The 17,975-nt window shown below is 35.6% G+C and overlaps 1 protein-coding gene across 1 annotated transcript; it reads left to right on the plus strand.

Moving 5' to 3' along the window:
• Positions 1-10,167: 10,167 nt before the first annotated feature.
• Positions 10,168-15,002, plus strand: TEX43 (testis expressed 43). The gene is made up of 3 exons (XM_027869174.1): positions 10,168-10,250; positions 11,020-11,128; positions 14,793-15,002. The coding sequence occupies exons 1-3, from the start codon at positions 10,168-10,170 to the stop codon at positions 15,000-15,002; spliced, it is 402 nt and encodes a 133-aa protein (XP_027724975.1).
• Positions 15,003-17,975: the final 2,973 nt, after the last annotated feature.

A 17,975-nucleotide genomic window follows, 5' to 3' on the forward strand; every position in this document is an offset into this window, starting at 1 on the left:
AGAAGTGATAGTGATGAAAATGGAGTGTATTTTAGCTGTATGAAATGAAGATTACAATCAAAGGTATATTCCTCTTAGTGAAACAGTCAATTAAACAAAAGCTTTAAGTTTAAGGCAGTGAAATAAAGTAGAAATGAAATAAATAATGAAATTTTTACTGCAAGTATGATTTCTTTAAAAATTGAGTTTACTTGCATAATGTTAAAATTACTGGAGCTGTGGCCAGGACAGATGAGCACAATATCCTGAAGTTTTGAAAAAAATAATCAAGGTGGAGACTAACATTTTTAGTGTCAATGAAACAGACATTCTGGAAGAAGATGACTTCTAGAATGTAAAGATCTAAGAAGGAAAACACTCAATCTAGATGTCAAGTGTCTACAGATTGCACAACAATTTTATTGGGAGGTAATACAGAAGCAGTTTTTAAATTAAAACCAAAACTTGTTTGTCAATCTCAAAATTCTCAAGCTAGGAGAGGATACAACTATCAATCACTTGCAATTCTTTGATTTTCAAAAAAATTATTGATGACTAAAACTGTTTTCAAAAACTGGTTTTCAAGTTATTTTAGTCCAGTTGCTGAAAAATATTTCAAGGACAATAGTATCAAGTCATTCAACCAAATATGGACATGTGTTTTACATGATTGCATATATGTAACCTGTATCAAATTGCTTCTTGTCTGAGGGAGGGAGAAAATTTGGAACTCAAATTTTTTTTTAAATGAATGTAAAAAATTGCCTTTACATGTAACTGGGGGAAAAATACTATTTAAAAAGAAAAAGAAAGTCAGTCAGTCAGTCAGTAAACATTTGTTAATTGCCTATTAAGTGCCAGACACTGTACTACATTGCTGGAGAGACAAAGAAAGGCAAAAGATAGTTGCTGCCTTTGGGGAGCACACAATTGAGCGGGAAAGAAAACATGCAAACGACTATGTACAAACAAGCTATATACAGTGTAAATTAGAAATAATTTATGGGGGGGGCACTAAAATTAAGAGGGAGTAGGAAAGGCTTCCACTTTCTGAGGGAATTTTAACTGGGATTTGAAGGAAGACAGGGATTGGAGACAAGACATAAAGAGGTAGAACATTCCATGTGTGAGGGACAGTCAGTGAAAATGCCCGAGCAGGAGATGGAGTATACTGATTTTAGATAATGCCCTGGGTCATCCAACTACATTGTATAAAAATGTGAGCGTGCAAGTTCAACATGTGGTTAAAGCTCTTTGTACCTATCAACAACATATGCATGAAGATTTATAGAAGGAGATGACAGTTCAGTCTACACTGCTAAAATAAATGATAATCATAACATTTTCATCACAAGTGTAGGCTTGCCTTTAGGTACAATATTTAATATTTTTACTGTTTAATTTTGCCCTCTTTACTCCATACCATTGTAATAAATGAATCAGAAATATTTTTCTTATCCTTTACTATCATATTGCATTAATAAACAGATAAAAATCATTTTGAAAGTTTTCATTGTATGTCTCCATTGATCTTGAACCAGTTACTATATTTTATATATAATTATAATTTCAAATGGGGCAAATTATAATAATTCAGCCATTACACAGGATTCATTATACTAATTGATACCTAACTATATTTTTGTAAATATCCATTTCACTAGGCTATCACTTTTTTTGGCAAATAATTTGGTAAAACAGTTTCTAATAATTCATTTTATTTCTTCATTGGTTGTTAATTAACCTTTTTCATTTTTGATACTGATTTAGTTTCTTAAAATTCAAATTAGCTAATGGTTTATTTTTTTCAAACAAGCTCCTAATTTTATATATTAACTTTCATTAATGATTTCTTGAAGTATGGTATCCATTTTTTTATTGCAATTTTCAGATGGAAGGATGTTTCTTTGTTTATATTTCCTTGACCATTTTTCCAGATCAATTTTTTTATAGATAATATATTCTTCTATTTTTCAGTCTTTTGATTTTATTTTCTTTTTTTTGTTTTTGTTTTGTTTCATAGCATCATTGATTTCTTCTTTGGTCCATTCTGATTTTCAGGAAGCCATTATTTGGTCTCCTGAAGATTTTGCACCTCCATTAGTAAACTGTTTATTCTTCTAGAGCTCTTGTTTCATTTATAATATACTTGTTTTTACCTTATTCTTCCAGAAAATCTAACAGACCTTGTGACCAAGCCACACCTTTACCTGAGGTTCAAATAGTGGTTATTATGGAGTATCTCTTCCTCTAGCTTGTGTCTTTTGATTATTCAAGTTTCTAGCTTTGCTTCCTGAATTGATATTTTTCATCAGAGCTATGCTCCTATGGCTCATGAATGCTTGAATCAGAGGATTGGGCCCCTGATCTGTATTATTGGAGATCCTGCCTCTGGCCCTCCCTTCCCACAGTGTGTGACAAACACAAAATGCCATCAGCTCCCAAGCATATCTTGTCTCCTCTGGGTACAGAATGCTGTGTTCTTCAAGGCCATCAAGAATGACTCATGTCAGCTTACTGTAAACATACAGAGTCCATACAGTGCACAGACTAAACTCTGCCTTCTGGTAGGATCTTTGTCACTTTGTGGCTCTTATTCTCATGTTTGGACCCAGAGTTCTTAGGGTGCTTAATTGCCCAGAGATCTCACTAGAGCATACTGATATTTCAATTCCTGAATCTGGGGCATGCTTGATTGCCTTGCCTTGAAGATTTTGAGGCTTTCAGAACTGGAAGACCTCCAACACACATTTGCTTTATTCCAGTTCCTCCTTAGTGCTTGTAGGCTTCTGGGTTTGCCAACATAGACTAGATGAAAGTACTGTGGTTTCTCTCTTTATTATTTGTTATTCAGTCTGACACTTTTGTTTTAATCTTTTCTAAAATACGTGTGTGGGAATTGGCTGTTTTGTTCCTGTTCAATACACCATCTTAATAGTCAACACACCAAGTCAAGTCAATAAGCATTTATTAAGAATTTAACTATATACCAAGCATTGTGCTGAGCACTAGGAATACAAACACAAGCAGAGGCTCTCTCCTCAAGAAACTTATATTCTAATGGCGGAAGAAAAAACAAAAGGAACCTGAAGGAAGGGAAAAGAGGGGGTACCCACACAGGGGCATAGTAGAAAAAGTCTGGAAAGTGGGGAGCGGACCCTAACATTGCAATGATAATAAAGTGGATTGCATCAGTAAGTAAATCCTCTTCAGTTTGATTCCCATCAGTCCCAGGAAGGTGATGAGCTGCTATTACTGGAGACAAATCAGCTCTGCGAATGCTATCAGCTTTAGGGTGGTGCCTATAAAGATGTCATTAAGCATTGTGTCCAGGGCCACAACCAATTCCTCATTGAACAGGATTTCATCAAGAATTTTGTACAGAGCTACTTGTCTGTGGTCTGGCAGGTCCACCATGACAAAGAATTTCCTTCCTTCTACTCTAAAAACAGTACTTCATTTTTGATTTACTTTATCACTCCCTTGGTAGACATGAGTCTTACAGTCTCAGAACTCCTGTCCACGGTATCTAGCATTAAGGAGAAAGTAAGCTCTCCAAAGATCCCACATCCAGGTAAATGGACAGAAAACATCTTGCTTCATTTCTTTTTTTTTTCCTCATTTCTTCTAGCCATTTTTATGTTTTTCCTGTGGGAAATATTCTGTGGTTACTTTACCTACATGTATTGCCACTTAATTAAAATGTTCTTGTTATGATGTTGATATGTCATTTGACTGACGAATAAAAGGTAAAACTCATTGATAGGGGCTTATGACCTGTGGTTTTGGAGAGATTCTGACCACAGTTTCTAGAACCTGGGGTAGATTACAGCACAGAGTGAGGGGAGTCATGTGCTATATGTAAATACCATGTGTTTATGTAATATGTATTTATGATAACTATTCAGTCACTATCCACTTAAAAAGTCTATATCAGCTCTAGATGCAACTGTCCTTACGTTGTTCCTTTTCCTTGGATTTGTGAACTCTTCCAAATTTGGAAGCCACAGCTTTGGGTTGTACTATAAATTCATGCTTAAATATTTCAGAAGATTTAATTCCTCCCTGTCCCCCTCCCCCAGAGAATCATAATGTTTTAAAAGATAATCTTAATGAATTGCTATGATTGTCCTCTCCCCAACCCCCAAATAATTATCTTATGACTATCCCTCTGGTAATCAGATACTCACCCACTTATCTAGGCTGGTCCTTGGACAGCAGATTGATAGGCATAGTCCCTTGTAAGTCCCTGTACTTAAAATGTTTTTGGTTTGATAGGACCTATCATGGTTTGTGCTATATTGGCATAGCCTTCAATAACCTAGGGTCACATCCATGTCATGGTGAAACATCAGGAGAGGACTTTAATGGAGATACATTAATAAAATGTATAAATTATAGATACATTATAGATATAGAGATAGAGATACATTAATAAAATGTATAAAATGCAGAAAATAAAATCTAAGATATTTTAAACCCCGTGAAATATACACACATATATATAAAAATATAAAATATACATGTATATATACATACATACACATATATACATATATACATATATACATATATACATACACACCCCCATATATAATGTTTCCCCTGCATACCTATTTTCAGGCAGGAACTTGATTGTGTGACTTTAAGTTTTAAAAGGATTATACTAAAACTGTCCCAAATTGCTCCAACAACCTTCACTCCTGCTAAAACACTGATGTTCTGATTGTTCACTGGCATATTCCTTCACCATGCTGAACTTGATGCTGTCAGGATTTGGCCTTCCACCAGCCTCTTAGAATAGATACTGCTCCTCCTTTACTCTATGCCAATATTAAACAGTTAAAAATGTTCAACAATCAGTCATCATATTGTCTGAAACCAGTTTCTGGTCTCAAACATTCTGAAACCTAACCTATTTTCTATGAAGGAAAGCTACATTTACTTTAGACAAATTTACTTTATACTGCCTTTTCAGAGGCATAATTGTGGTACAATGGATAGAGCCCTGGGCCTAAAGTTAGGAGGACCTGAGTTCAAATGAAATAATGTTTGTAAAGCACTTAACATAATTCCTGTCACATAGTAGGAGCTATATAAATATTTGCTATTATTATTATTACTGAGATGAAAGTTCATATGTGAAGTAAGGATCAGTTGTTTCACCCCCAATGTGGCATGTGCACTTGATCTTATAAGCTCCTGTAGGTTCAGTTATCTCTTCTATATAGAGATGATTCCCAGGTCTACATATCTAAGGTCTTTTCTTTCTCCTGGGCTGTGAGTCCACAATTCCAACTACCTATTGATCATTTCAAACTGGATATTCCATAGGCATCTCAAACTCAACATATCCAAAACAGAGGTTATCTTTTCCCTGAAAATCTCCACTCTTCCTCCAAACTTCTCTATCTCTGTTGAAGGTATCACCATCCTCCCAGTCATCCAGGTTCACAACCTCAGTCTCATCCTCTTGTCCTCAATCTCATTTATTCCATATATCCAATTAGTTGCTAAATTTTATCTTTCCTATGATTGCAACTTGTTGGTCTTTAATATTCAGGTTATATATCGATTTTGATAACCTTCCTTTCCAAGATTATTTTCCCATCTGTGTCTTGTATTTACTTAAATCTGACAAAGGCAGAGTACTATAGTACCTTTAATTCTCATAAATTATACAGTCCTGAATACAACCCAGTATTGCATTTGCTTTTGTGGCTGCCATATCACACTTCTGACTCATATTGACAAGGCAATTCATTAAAACCCCTAGATCTTTTTCAAAACAACTGCTGTCTATCTATCCTTCTCCTATCTTGCACTTATAAAGATTTTTTTATTCAAATGCAAGACTTTACATTTATCTCTAATTTCATTTTATTTCACTTTATACTTATAACATCTCTTTAAAATATATTGTAAGAGTATCAATAATATCTCAGCTTGGCCCTTCACAGAGCCAAGAGAGCCCTTCACAGCAGGTGAGAGCCTGCTTACCCTTACAAAAATAATGTCTTATTTCATATTATTTCTATTTATGTAGGAACTCTATATTCTAGCCAAACCGGTTCACTTGTTTGCTAATATTGAATCTCAGCTAACTTCCACCTCATGCTTAGAATGTTGTCCCCCCTTCTGAAAATCCTTAGCTTCGTTCCAGATTCATTTTATATACTGCTTCCTACAGCAAGCCTCTTGGATGCTCCTTAAAGGGTTTTGTGTTCTTTCTTTCCTCAGATTTCTCATATTTCTTTGTCTGAGTGTTGTAGCTTCCCCTCCCTGCAAGTAGAATGTAAGTTCCACGAGGGCAGGGTCTGTTTTTCCTTTTGTCTTCATATCTCTGTGCCTAGCATAATGTGTTGTATGTAGTAGTTACTTAAATGCTTTTAAAATTGAATCAATGTGTTTTAGACAAGGAAACTGCAACTAACAGGAACTGCTTGATTGGCCCAAAGTCACACACCTGGTAAGTGGTAGGGCTGATCCATTTTTCCTTCTAGAGCACAACATTGCCTCTATAGAGCACCACCCCCCCTCAAAAAAATTGGCACTGATAGATCTGATAGATTAGGAACAAAAGGAAAAAAAGCTATCAGTTTCTTTAAAAAGTGATCTTACCTCCTTTACTGAGATTAATGCTATAGTCATTTAAGTTTACTTAAAACCCATCCTCTATACCTAAAAACTTTTGTTTTCAGTCATTCACTCCTTTTCTCTAGTTTCAAGAGGAGATATAGACTTATTCCTTACTAAGCACTGATCTTGTCTTGATTCTCTTCTCTCTTTTCTCTAGTGCCTTGCTCTAGCTGTCATGACCACATGTATTTTCATTTTTCTCCTCTTAATTAACTTCTTCTTCCTTGCCTATAAACCTATTTAGGTCTCCATGAGCCTTAAAAAACAAAAACAAAACAATCTTCCCTTAAGCCTACTATTATACTCTTAGACTATTGTTCTATATCTTCCACTAGACTATGAAAAGAATATGATCTATGATCCTGTATTTTCTACTTCTACTTCCTCATTACCTATCTTTTTTATGATAATATTTTCCTCAATTACAGGTAAAAACAATTTTTAATATTTATTTTTTTTAAAGTTTTGAGTACCAAATTCTGAGATAGTAAGCAATTTGATATAGGTCATGCATGGGCAATCGTGTAAAACATTTCCATATTAATCATTTTGTGCAAGAAAAAAAGAGAGAAAGAGAGAGAGGAAGGGAGGGAGGGGGAGAGAGAGAAAGGAAAGAAGTTTTGTTCTATATTCAGACAACATTTGTTCTTTTTTCTGGAGGTGGTTAGCATTTTTCATCATGAGTCCTTTGGGATTGTCTTGGATCATTATACTGCTCAGAATAGCTAAGTCATTCACAATTCTTCATCATACAATATTGCTGTTACTGTGTACAATGTTCTCTTGATTCTGCTTGCTTCACTTTGTATCAGTTTAAGTCTTTCCAGTGTTTTCTGAAATCATCCTGTTTGTCATTTCTTATAGCACAATAATATCCCTTTACAATCATATACCATACCTTGTTCAGACATTCCCCAATTGATGGGCATCCCCTCAATTTTCAATTCTTAGCTACCTTAAAAAGAGCCTCTATAAATATTTTTGTACAAATGGGTTCCATTCCTTTTTTTTTCTGTCTCTTTGGGATACAGACCTAGTAGCCTCACTACCTGTCTTAACCTACTATGATCTGGCTTCTGTATCTAACATAATCAGAACTATTCTCTCCAAGCTTACTATCTCTTTATTGCTATATTCAATTAACTTTCTTTTTTTTGCTTTTTGGTGAGGCAGTCGGGGGTTAAGTGACTTTCCCAGGGTCACACAGTTAATAAATGTCAAGTATCTGAGGTCATATTTGAACTCAAGTCTTCTTGACTCCAAAGCCGGAGCTCTGTCCACTGCACCACCTAGCTGCCCCCAGTTAACTTTTTCAGTTCTTATTCTCCTAAATCTTTATGTCTAACACTGACCTTTCCTCTAAGTTTCTCTCATGTTTTCAACTACCTACTGAGTATCTCCTTGTGAATGCTTCTCAGTCCTTAAACTCAGTGTATTTTTTTTTTTAGGCAATTGGGGTTAAGTGACTTGCCCAGAGTCACACAGCTGATAAGTGTCAAGTGTTTGGTCTGAGGCTGGATTTGATGCAAAGAGAAGTGACTTCTTCTCCTGACTTCAGGGCCATTGCTCTATCCACTGTGCCACCTAGCTGCCCCAAACTCAGTGTATTTCGAATTGAACTCATCATAGCATTTTCCCCCAATATACTTTTATTTATTTCATTAAATATTTCTCAATTATATGTAAAAAAAAATTTTAACATTTGTTTTTTAAAATTTTGAGTTCCAAATTCTTTCATTCCTACCCATTCTTCCTTCCTCCTTGAGAAGGCAAGCAATTGATATAGATTATATATGTGAAATAATGCAAAACATATTTCCATATTAGCCATATTACAAAAGAAAAACAGACCAAAAAAATGAAGAAAGTAAAAGAGTCTGTTTTGATCTTCATTCATTAGATTCCATCAGTTCTTTCTTTGGAGATGGATAGCATTTTCATCATAAGTCCTTCATTGTATTACCGAGATTACTTAGATCATTGTATTACTGAGATTACTTAGATCATTGTATTACTGAGAAAAACTAAGTCATTCACAATTGATCATCCTTACAATATTGCTGTTACTGGGTAAAATGTTCTCCTAGTTCTATTCACTTGTCTTTGCATCAGTTCACATAAGTCTTCCCAGATTTTTCTGAAACCATCCTGCTCAAAATTTCTTATAGCACAGTAATATTCCATCACAATCACATACCCCAACGTGTTCAGCCATTCCCCAGTTGATGAGCATCCCCTAAATTTCCAATTCTTTGCCACAACAAAAAGAGCTATTATAAATATTTTTTACACATAAGTCTTTTTCCCTTTTTAAAAAAAAATCTATTTGGCATACAGTCATCATAGGATTTTGGAGCTGGAAGACATCTTAGAGATTGTCTACTCCAATCCTTTTCATTTTATAGAGGGGAAAACTGAGATCCAGAGTACTCTACCAAAATTCACTACTCTTCCTAACTTATCTATTTCTTTTGAAGGTGGCACCACTGTTCCAGTTACCTTGGTTAGGAATTTTAGAATCACCTTTGACCATTACCTTCTCTTGTCTCCCATATCCAGCCAGTTGCCAATTCCTGTTGGTTCAAAAACTTGAATTATCTCTAGCATCTGTCTCTCTCTCTCTTTTTTTTTTCATTTCCACAGCTACCAAACTAGTTTAAGTTTTTATTGCCTCTAACCTGGACCATTTAAATAACCTCTTAATTGCCCTTCTTGCCTCTAACTCTCCCTTCTCCAATCCCCTGCTACCAGAGAAATCTTCTTAAAGAATAAAATGTTCAGTGACACCCCCTCCCCAATTGCCTATAAGATAAAATTCAAACTCCTCATCCTGGCATTTAAGGCTATCTGGTTCCAGCCAACCAACATTTTCAGCTTTATTTCACATTAAATTAGAATTTACACCAGAGGCAGCTGGTGGAACAGTAGAATTAGGAAGACCTGAGATTGAATCCAGCCTCAAACACTTACTAGCTGTGTGGCCTTGGGCAAGTCACCTAACCTCTTCCTCAAATGTAAAATAGGGATAATAATAGCACCTATTTCCCAGGGTTGTTGTGAGGATCCAGTGAGATAATATTTATAAAAACACATAGCATAGTACCTGGCCAACAGTAGGACTATATATGTTCCTTCCTCTAAGTTGGACTTTTATTCTCTAGTATATTATTCCCATATCTCGATTTGTTTAAATCTACAAAGTCATGCCTTGATTTCTCCAGCTAGAAGTGGTAGCTTCCTTCTTCATATCTTTTCATAAAACTCTTGGGTCACTATGCATTTATCATATTAGAACTTTTATTAGAGTAATTCATGTAAATGTCTTATTTCTTTCATCCTAGACTATAAAATCTCATTCCATCCTTGCTCTAGGGAAGATGTCTTAGAACTTGGAACTCCCCAATTCTGTGGCTATTGACAAGGATTGCTATGGAAACAGAAATCCCATTCCATCAGGGGCTTCAGTGTCATCACAGGAAGAATGTATCAGTGAGCAAAGATCTTTTGGATCAGTCAGTGTTGGAGCTCTGCTCTGGAGGACATCTAGTGATGGCCACAGCTTCAGCAGGAGAAGCAAAAGAAGCTGATACATCTTGTACTCCTGGTGCTAAAAAGGATGAACTGGAGAAATGGTGAGAAAACAAGGGAACTGCTAGAATTACATTGTCCCTGGACAGGATAGAGAGAAGATTGAAGACAGAAATTAGGGAACAATTTAATTGGTCTCTTTGGGCATCTTATACAGAAGGCATTTGTTCTAACTTCTGAAGTAGTATCAGAAAATATTCAAAGAATACCAAGAACTGATTATCCCAAGCTTTATGGATTATACAGAAAATGGCCTAAGGCTTTTTTTTTTGTAACAAGTTATTTCTTCCTTTGGAAAGGAGGAGGAATTACCTTTAGGTAATTAAATTAAAGTTCTTTAAACTATCTTTAGGGAATAAAGCGTGTGGAGTAGAATCTAGGACCCAGGGAAAATGACAAAATTCTCTTCCTTCTTTCACTGCTCCTCCCCTATGATTTTACACCAAGAGACATTGGTTTAATGTGTAAAGTTGACACATCGAGGGCAGCCTTCAAGGGGGAATGATAATATTCAGCTAGAGTAGCCCAGCCTTACCTACTTGTGGTGGAGTGGGGCAAGTAACTGTTTCATTGCGTCTACTTACAGTACACAAGAATTAGGTCTTTTTTCTTTTTTTTTCAAAGTAGCATCTAGAAGAGGCTCCTCATTTTCCTTTATTTGTCTTTCCCCTAACCCCCACCTGAGATTCTACAGCACCAGGCAAGACAAAGTTCAGGAACTTGCCACCAGTTTCACTGAACCTTAGAGCTGATGTTAGATTTCAGTGTATTCAGTTCTCTACATGTCCTTTCTTCTCAATCTCTCTTCTCCAGGCCCAACCAGATACACTTGCCAAGATTTTCTTTAAAACAAGGACTAATTCCCAGGCATTACACGATGAGCTGGAAACAAGACATGAAATTCAGGAAAGTGAATCTAAAGGTATCAGGGCCAGAAATTTTATCCACAAATTTTATGTACATGTGTGTGCATATACGTGTGTGTGTGTGTGTGTGTATATGTGTGTATATATATATTATACCATACATATACATATATTTAATTATATAGTTATAGTTACATCATTGTTATACATTTAGTTTTATATATTCAAAGGCTATTTATAGATAGAATTATATATACATATTTCAATACTCGAACTCTTACAATGAATGATCTAAGATGCATTCTCATTTATCAGTAACTATTTAAAATTTTAAGTTGTGTAAGTAGATGGAAGGGGGACAATAATTTAATTCAATTCAACAGCATTTATTAAGTACCTATTATGTGCCAGGTACTTTCCTAGGCACTGGGAGCACAAAGACAAAAATAAAAGAGTTATTGCCCCTGTGGAACTTAAGTAAATACAAAATTAAACAAAAAAGTAATTTGGGGCCCTGGACAGGAAGAGGGACCACTAACAACTAGGGGAGGATAAGAAAAGGCCGTGTATAGAATGGATCTCAGGACCATAGATCTAAACTGAAAAGGGTCCTTGGAAGGCATCTAATCCAATTCCCTAATCTTTATATTTAAGGAAGCTGAGGCCCAGGGAGGTTAGGAGATGTACCCAAGATCACCTAGCTGCTCAACATCAGAGATGGGATTTGAACCCTACTTCTGGCGGCATTTAAGCTGAGCCGTGAAGGGAGCCACAAGTTTCAGGGGGTGGAAGTCAGAAGATAGTCTGTTCTAGCTGCGGACTACAGAGAGAGCGTGTGAAGACACAGAGGTAAAAGGTGAAACGTCATGTACAAGGAACAGCAAGTAGGCCAGGTTGCCTGGAATGTAGACCTTGTAAATGGAACTATGTAAAATCATCATCAAAAGAGCTATGCAAAATCATAGGACAGAGAAATAAAGTTGAAAGAATTCAAAATCTTGGATTCAAAACATGGCTCTTCAACCATACTACCTGTGTGGCTTTGGGCAAGAACCTCTCTGAGCTTCAGATCTCTACAATTCTTTCCAGTTCTAATCTTAAAATCATTCTAGAAAAGATAGGTTGGAAACAAAGTAGTTTGTATTTTATCTTAGAGACAATAGGAAGTCTTTGAAACTTCTAGAGCAGGGGAGTAATAAAGTTAGACCTGTGTTTAAGAATATCATTTTAGTAGTTGTTTGGATCACAAATTAGAAGATAGAGATCAGAGATGGGGAAGACTATTTGGAGGCTACTGTTATAGTTCAGGTGATGGATAGTAAGGGCCTTAACATTAGGGTGGTGGCCATGTGAATGGAGGGAAGGCAACAGATATGTTGTAGAAGGACAATCAACAAGATTTAGCAACTGATTGGAAATGTGGCCTGAGAAAGAGAGTTAAGAACCGAAAATGACACCAAGTTTGTGAATCCAGGTGGCTATATAGATTGTGGTACCCTTGAAAAATATAGGGAAGTTAGAAAAATGGATGGGTTTTGGGGAAAAGATGAGTTCTGAGAAGCAATATTTAGTAAGACAAGAAAAAGCATTGGTTCTGGGGTTACGATACCTTGGTTCAGATTCCGTTTCTGATAATTGCTACCTTGGACGTGACCTTGGACAGATCACTTAACCTCCTTGGGTTCCAATTTACTCTAAATCTGTACAATGAAAGGGATGAACTAGATACCCTCTGAAATCTTTTACAGCTCTAGATCTTTGATCCTTTGGTTGTTTTGAACATATAGTGTTTGAGAAGCCATTGATATATTCAGTGGACAAGTATAAACAAAGGTGGGACCAGAGCAGTTGTTTCTACCTTTTGTCCCCACATTGAGAAATCAAGCCCACGTAAGGCAAATGCTATGCAGCACCTTAAGACAGGTTCTTAGAAACAGAAGCAAGATTCGTTACGTTGAACAGTACAATATAGCACCTATATTTTTAAGCTTATATTGCACATACTGTTAGAGTACCACAGTAAATGTTATAATGTATTTTCAGGTAAAGACAGACAGTTCAGCCTGTTGAAAAATTTTGCAAATTTTTTTTATTATTTCATTTTTCAGTCAAAGGGTGATTTTTTTAAAAAAGAAAAAGAACATGTAATTTGTTTTCCCTGACTTTTATTTGCTACAGGGATTTTATTTTTCTTCCTAAATAAGGGAAGGGTGGGAGGGAGAAAAGTTGGATTTTCATTGATTAAAGAAATAAAAATTTTATTTTAAAAAATGTAAAGGAGGACCCAGAAGCAAAGATTCCTGTCCCTTTCTGTATATAGAAAATAAATTGTTATATTGCACATATAAATTTACCCAGAATATAAACTGACCTGAATTTTTCTGATTAAAAAAAAAAGTTCAGATTTTGATATAGAGGTCAAGCAACACTTGTTGTGGGGAGGGGAAACAAAGTGAGAAGAACATAATCAAGACAAACTTCTCCCTAGATAGAATACCTTGAGGGCAGGGACTGTTTTATTTTTGTCTTTGTATTCCCAGCATCTGTCCTGGTAACTGGCACATAATAGATACTTAATAAATGTTTGTCAATTAATCTAAATAAACAAAAGTAACATAAGATGTTTTTTAATCATTAGACCACCCAGGTAAGTTTTATGCTTTGAAGAGAATATTTTTTCTGTGCTTGGATAATTAATTTTAAATATATCAAACTTACTAGGAAATTATTTTTTGCTAAGACTATGTTTTGCTAAATCAGGGAAGAGTTATAGATTTAGCAAGGAATCAAACTGATAACTAATCATATTCTTTGATTCAGAATAACAATGCATGAGCGTTTTATGCATAGTATAATAGTAAATATTTATTTATTCAACAATGCCTGACTTACTTTGTTTGCCCCTTCCCTATCCACCTTTGCAGAGTGGTAGGAGATGGTGACAGGAGGTGAGGTGAGGACAGGGACAGCTGGAGCAAGAAACCTTGCTATAAAGGTTGGAGGGGAAGCAGGAGTGATAGTGGCACCAGCCCTCTACCTCTACTGAGTCTGCTTATCTTCCCAAGGGAGGGTATGCCCCAGGATAGCTTCTCCCTGGTCCAGCCCAGCCTTACCTTGCTCTGCCCTCCAACCAGCCCCATGGTGGCTTCACTAGTTGTTTTACGGTCTTTATCCCTCTCCCAAGAGACATATTCCCCCATGTCCTGGGATTTTTCCAAACCTCTTTTTACTACAATTGTCTTAAAAAGTTGACTTAAGATGTTTTTGTGTCACTTTTTGTGAAGCTTGTACCAGGCATCAAAAAGCTAGCTGTGATTCTAGGAATCAGAATGGAAAAAAAATTATTTATTTAGCCTGAAGGAGAGAAGATTTAGGGGGAAGATTGTTATTTTCAAGTACTTGGAAAACCATTATATGGAAGAAAGATTAGACTTGTTATGCTTGGGTTTAGAGCTCAAAACTAGCATTAATAGATGGAAGGTAGATTTCTTCCTAATATAAAGGAAAACATCCTCATAATTATATTTGTCCAGAAGTGGAATGGTATGTAGAAATTCAGTCAGTTGGAGATGTTGTAAAGGGCATTAATACTTTGGTATAGGTTCTATTAGATGACCTCTGAGGTCCCTTTTAGTTCTACATCTATATTCCTAGAAACCTTTGATATATAAAGCAAGTGGTCACTTTATAATATACAAAACCTGTTGTTTCTTTCCTCAGCATGCACAGCTGAATGGGATCTACTCTGGTCCTTTAGAAGAAAGCCTGTTTCTGGATCACTCTGAAAGACTTTGCCATGGGGAAGATCGAAACATTGTTTTAAAGAAAAGCTCCCCCCACATAAAAATAGCTGATATGCCTTTATATTCTCCTCTGTCCAGATACCAAAGTACTGTCATTTCTCATGGATACAGGAGACAACTGATATGAAAAAAGAATGAAATCATAAAGTGTTCAAATAAGTCTGCTTTTTCTGTCATGTTTTAGTTTTCATTGATATTTTATAGTATTTGTCTTCATAATTAGTTATTGTATTAACTTATGAATTATGCCTGAGGTAGGAGGGAGTTAATTTTGGTGACTTTCTCCCACTTTTAAAAAGATGCATAAAGCTTCATAAAGCCTATTAGCCTAAAGCAGGGATGGGGACCCTTTCATAAGGTCAATATTCATAAAATGAAAGCTCCAGGAGGAAACAGATCTTACAAAGGGATACTCCAGGTTGAAAAGACATCAGGAGTGGTGGATGTTTCCGACCAAGGAGGCCTCAGGATCTGAGAGAAGTTTCTAGGATGAGTCAGCACCGTTCAGAAATTTGGGAGCCAGGAACAGGGTCATGAGGGGTGTATATGTGTGTATGTCTATGCATGTGTGTATACATATAAATGTATATGTATATGTCTACTTCTATTAATCCATTGCTCAAAAGCCTTCAGTGCCTTCATACTTCCTACTGAATAAAAAAAAATAGACTAATGCTTCCTTCTCCCTTCTACCCCTTAAGTCACCCCTAACTTCCTTCAAATCGTAGATAGGGTACTGCCTTCCACAAGCAACCTCTCCTAAATCATCTTCCTCCACTCCTTCCAACTAGTTGTCAGTGGAGCAGTGGACAAAGTACTAGGCCTGGAGGAAGGAAGACCTCAGTTCAAATCCAGCCTCAGACATTTACTTACTAGCTGGATGACCCCAGCAAAGTCATTTCTGTTTACTTCAGTTTCTTCAATTGTAAAATGGAGATTAATAGCATCTACCTCACAGGGTTGTTGTAAGGATCAAATAAGAAAGAGAAAATATTTGTAAACTCACTTAGCACAGAGCCTGGCACATAATAGATGCTACATAAATGTTTATTCCCTTTCCTTACTCCCCTCCCCCAAATTATCTTATATTTATTTAGGAGTATTGTGTTGTCCTAACAAAATGTATATTCCTTCTTCAATTTCTTTTTCTGAGATGGTGTTATTTAATTTAAGTATTTTACTTCCTCTTCTGTTAATCTGGGCAATTTATATTTTTGTAAATATTCATCCATTTCACTAAGATTGTCAAATTTATTGACATACAGTTGGGCAAAATAGTTCCTAATTACTGTTTTAATTTCCTCTTCCTTGAAGGTGGATTCACTCTTTTCATTTTTGATACTGGTAATTTGGTTTTCTTCTTTCTTTTTTTTTAATTAAATTAACCAAAGGTTTATCTATTTTATTGGTTTTTTCATTACACCAGCTCTTAGTTTTATTTATTAGTTCAACAGTTTTCTTAATTTCAATTTTATCAATGTCTTCTTTGGTTTTCAGTATTTCTAATTTGGTATTTAATTGAGGATTTTTAATTTGTTCTTTTTCTAGGTTTTTTACTTGTATACCCATTTCATTGATCTTCTCTTTCTCTATTTTATTCATGTAAGCATTTAGAGATATAAAACTTCCCCAAAGAATTGCTTTCGCTGCATCCCATAAGTTTTGGTGTGTTGTCTTATTATTGTCATTCTCTTGAATGAAGTTATTGATTGTTTCTATGATTTGTTGTTTGACCCATTCATTCTTTAGGATTAGATAATTTAGTTTCCAATTTTTAGCCTATCTTTCCATGGCTGTTATTACATATAATTTTTATTGCATCATGATCTGAAAAGGATGCATTTAATATTTCTGCCTTTCTGCATTGAATTGTGAGGTTTTTATGCCCTAGTACATGGTCAATTTTTGTGTATGTGCCATCTACCACTGAGAAAAAAAAGTATATTCCTTTCTATTCCCATTCAATTTTCTCCAGAGGTCTATCATATTTAACTTTTCTAATATTCTATTCACCTCCTTAACTTGTTTCTTGTTTATTTTGTGGTTAGATTTATCTATTTCAGAGTGGGGGAGGTTGAGGTCCCCCACTAGTATAGTTTTGCTGTCTATTTCTTCCTGTAACTCCCTGAACTTCTCCTCTAAGAATTTGGATGCTATACCACTTTGTGCATAGATGTTTAGTAATGGTATTTCTTCATTGCCTATGGTGCCTTTTAGGATGTAGTTTCCTTCCTTACCTCTTTTAATAAGATCTGTTTTTGCTTTTGCTTTGTCTGAGATCAGGATTGCTAGCCCTGCTTTTTTTTTTTACTTCAGCTGAAGCATAATATATTCTATTCCAACCTTTTACCTTTACCGTGTGTGTCACTCTGTTTCAAATGTGTTTCCTATAAACAACATATTTAGGATTATGGTTTTTAATCCATTCTGCTATCCACTTCTGTTTTATGGAAGAGTTTATTCCATTCATATCCATAGTTATGATTACTATCTGTGTCTTTCTCTCTATCCTGTTTTCCCCTGCTATTTATGCATTTCTTTTTCCTTTCTCCCTTTCCCTCCTCACTAGTGTTTTGCTTTTGACCACTGCCTCCCTCAGTCCCACCTCCCTTCTATTAGCCCCTTCCCTTTTCTTCCCCTTTTCCCTCCTACTGCCTATAGGGCAAGTTAGATTTCTATACCTAACTGATTATTATTCCCTTCTTGAGCCAAATCTGATGAGAGTAAAGTCGAAACAATGCTCATCTCCCTCCCTTATTTCCCTCTACTGTAATAAATTTTTGTGCCTTTTCCTGTAACATAATTTACCCTTGTTTGCCTCCTCCTTTCCTTTTCTCCCAGTACAATCCATTAATTAGATCAGATTAATCCACTTACTTAAATCCATTTACCCCACTTAATTAGATTTTTTTTTTATCATTACATCAAAGTCAACTTATACCCATCCCCTCTATGTATACCCCTATAAAATGGTATAATAGCAATACAGTTCTCAAGAGTTCCCTTTTAGGGATGTAAACAGTTTTCTCTTATTAATAACATGTTGTTTTTTCCTGTCCTGTTTACTTTTTATGTCTCTCTTGAGTCTTGTATTTGAAGA

Source organism: Vombatus ursinus, unplaced genomic scaffold, assembly GCF_900497805.2.
Source record: "Vombatus ursinus unplaced genomic scaffold, bare-nosed wombat genome assembly UNPS02014792.1, whole genome shotgun sequence".
NCBI classification, from domain to species: domain Eukaryota; kingdom Metazoa; phylum Chordata; class Mammalia; order Diprotodontia; family Vombatidae; genus Vombatus; species Vombatus ursinus.

What these genes read in the sequence shown, in the direction of transcription:
- TEX43 (XM_027869174.1), top strand. Translation starts at nt 10,168, where the DNA reads ATGGCCACAGCTTCAGCAGGAGAAGCAAAAGAAGCTGATACATCTTGT. An exon ending in AAGGATGAACTGGAGAAATG is followed by an intron (nt 10,251 to 11,019) that starts GTGAGAAAACAA and finishes TCTCTTCTCCAG; the next exon opens with GCCCAACCAGATACACTTGC. An exon ending in TCAGGAAAGTGAATCTAAAG is followed by an intron (nt 11,129 to 14,792) that starts GTATCAGGGCCA and finishes TTCTTTCCTCAG; the next exon opens with CATGCACAGCTGAATGGGAT.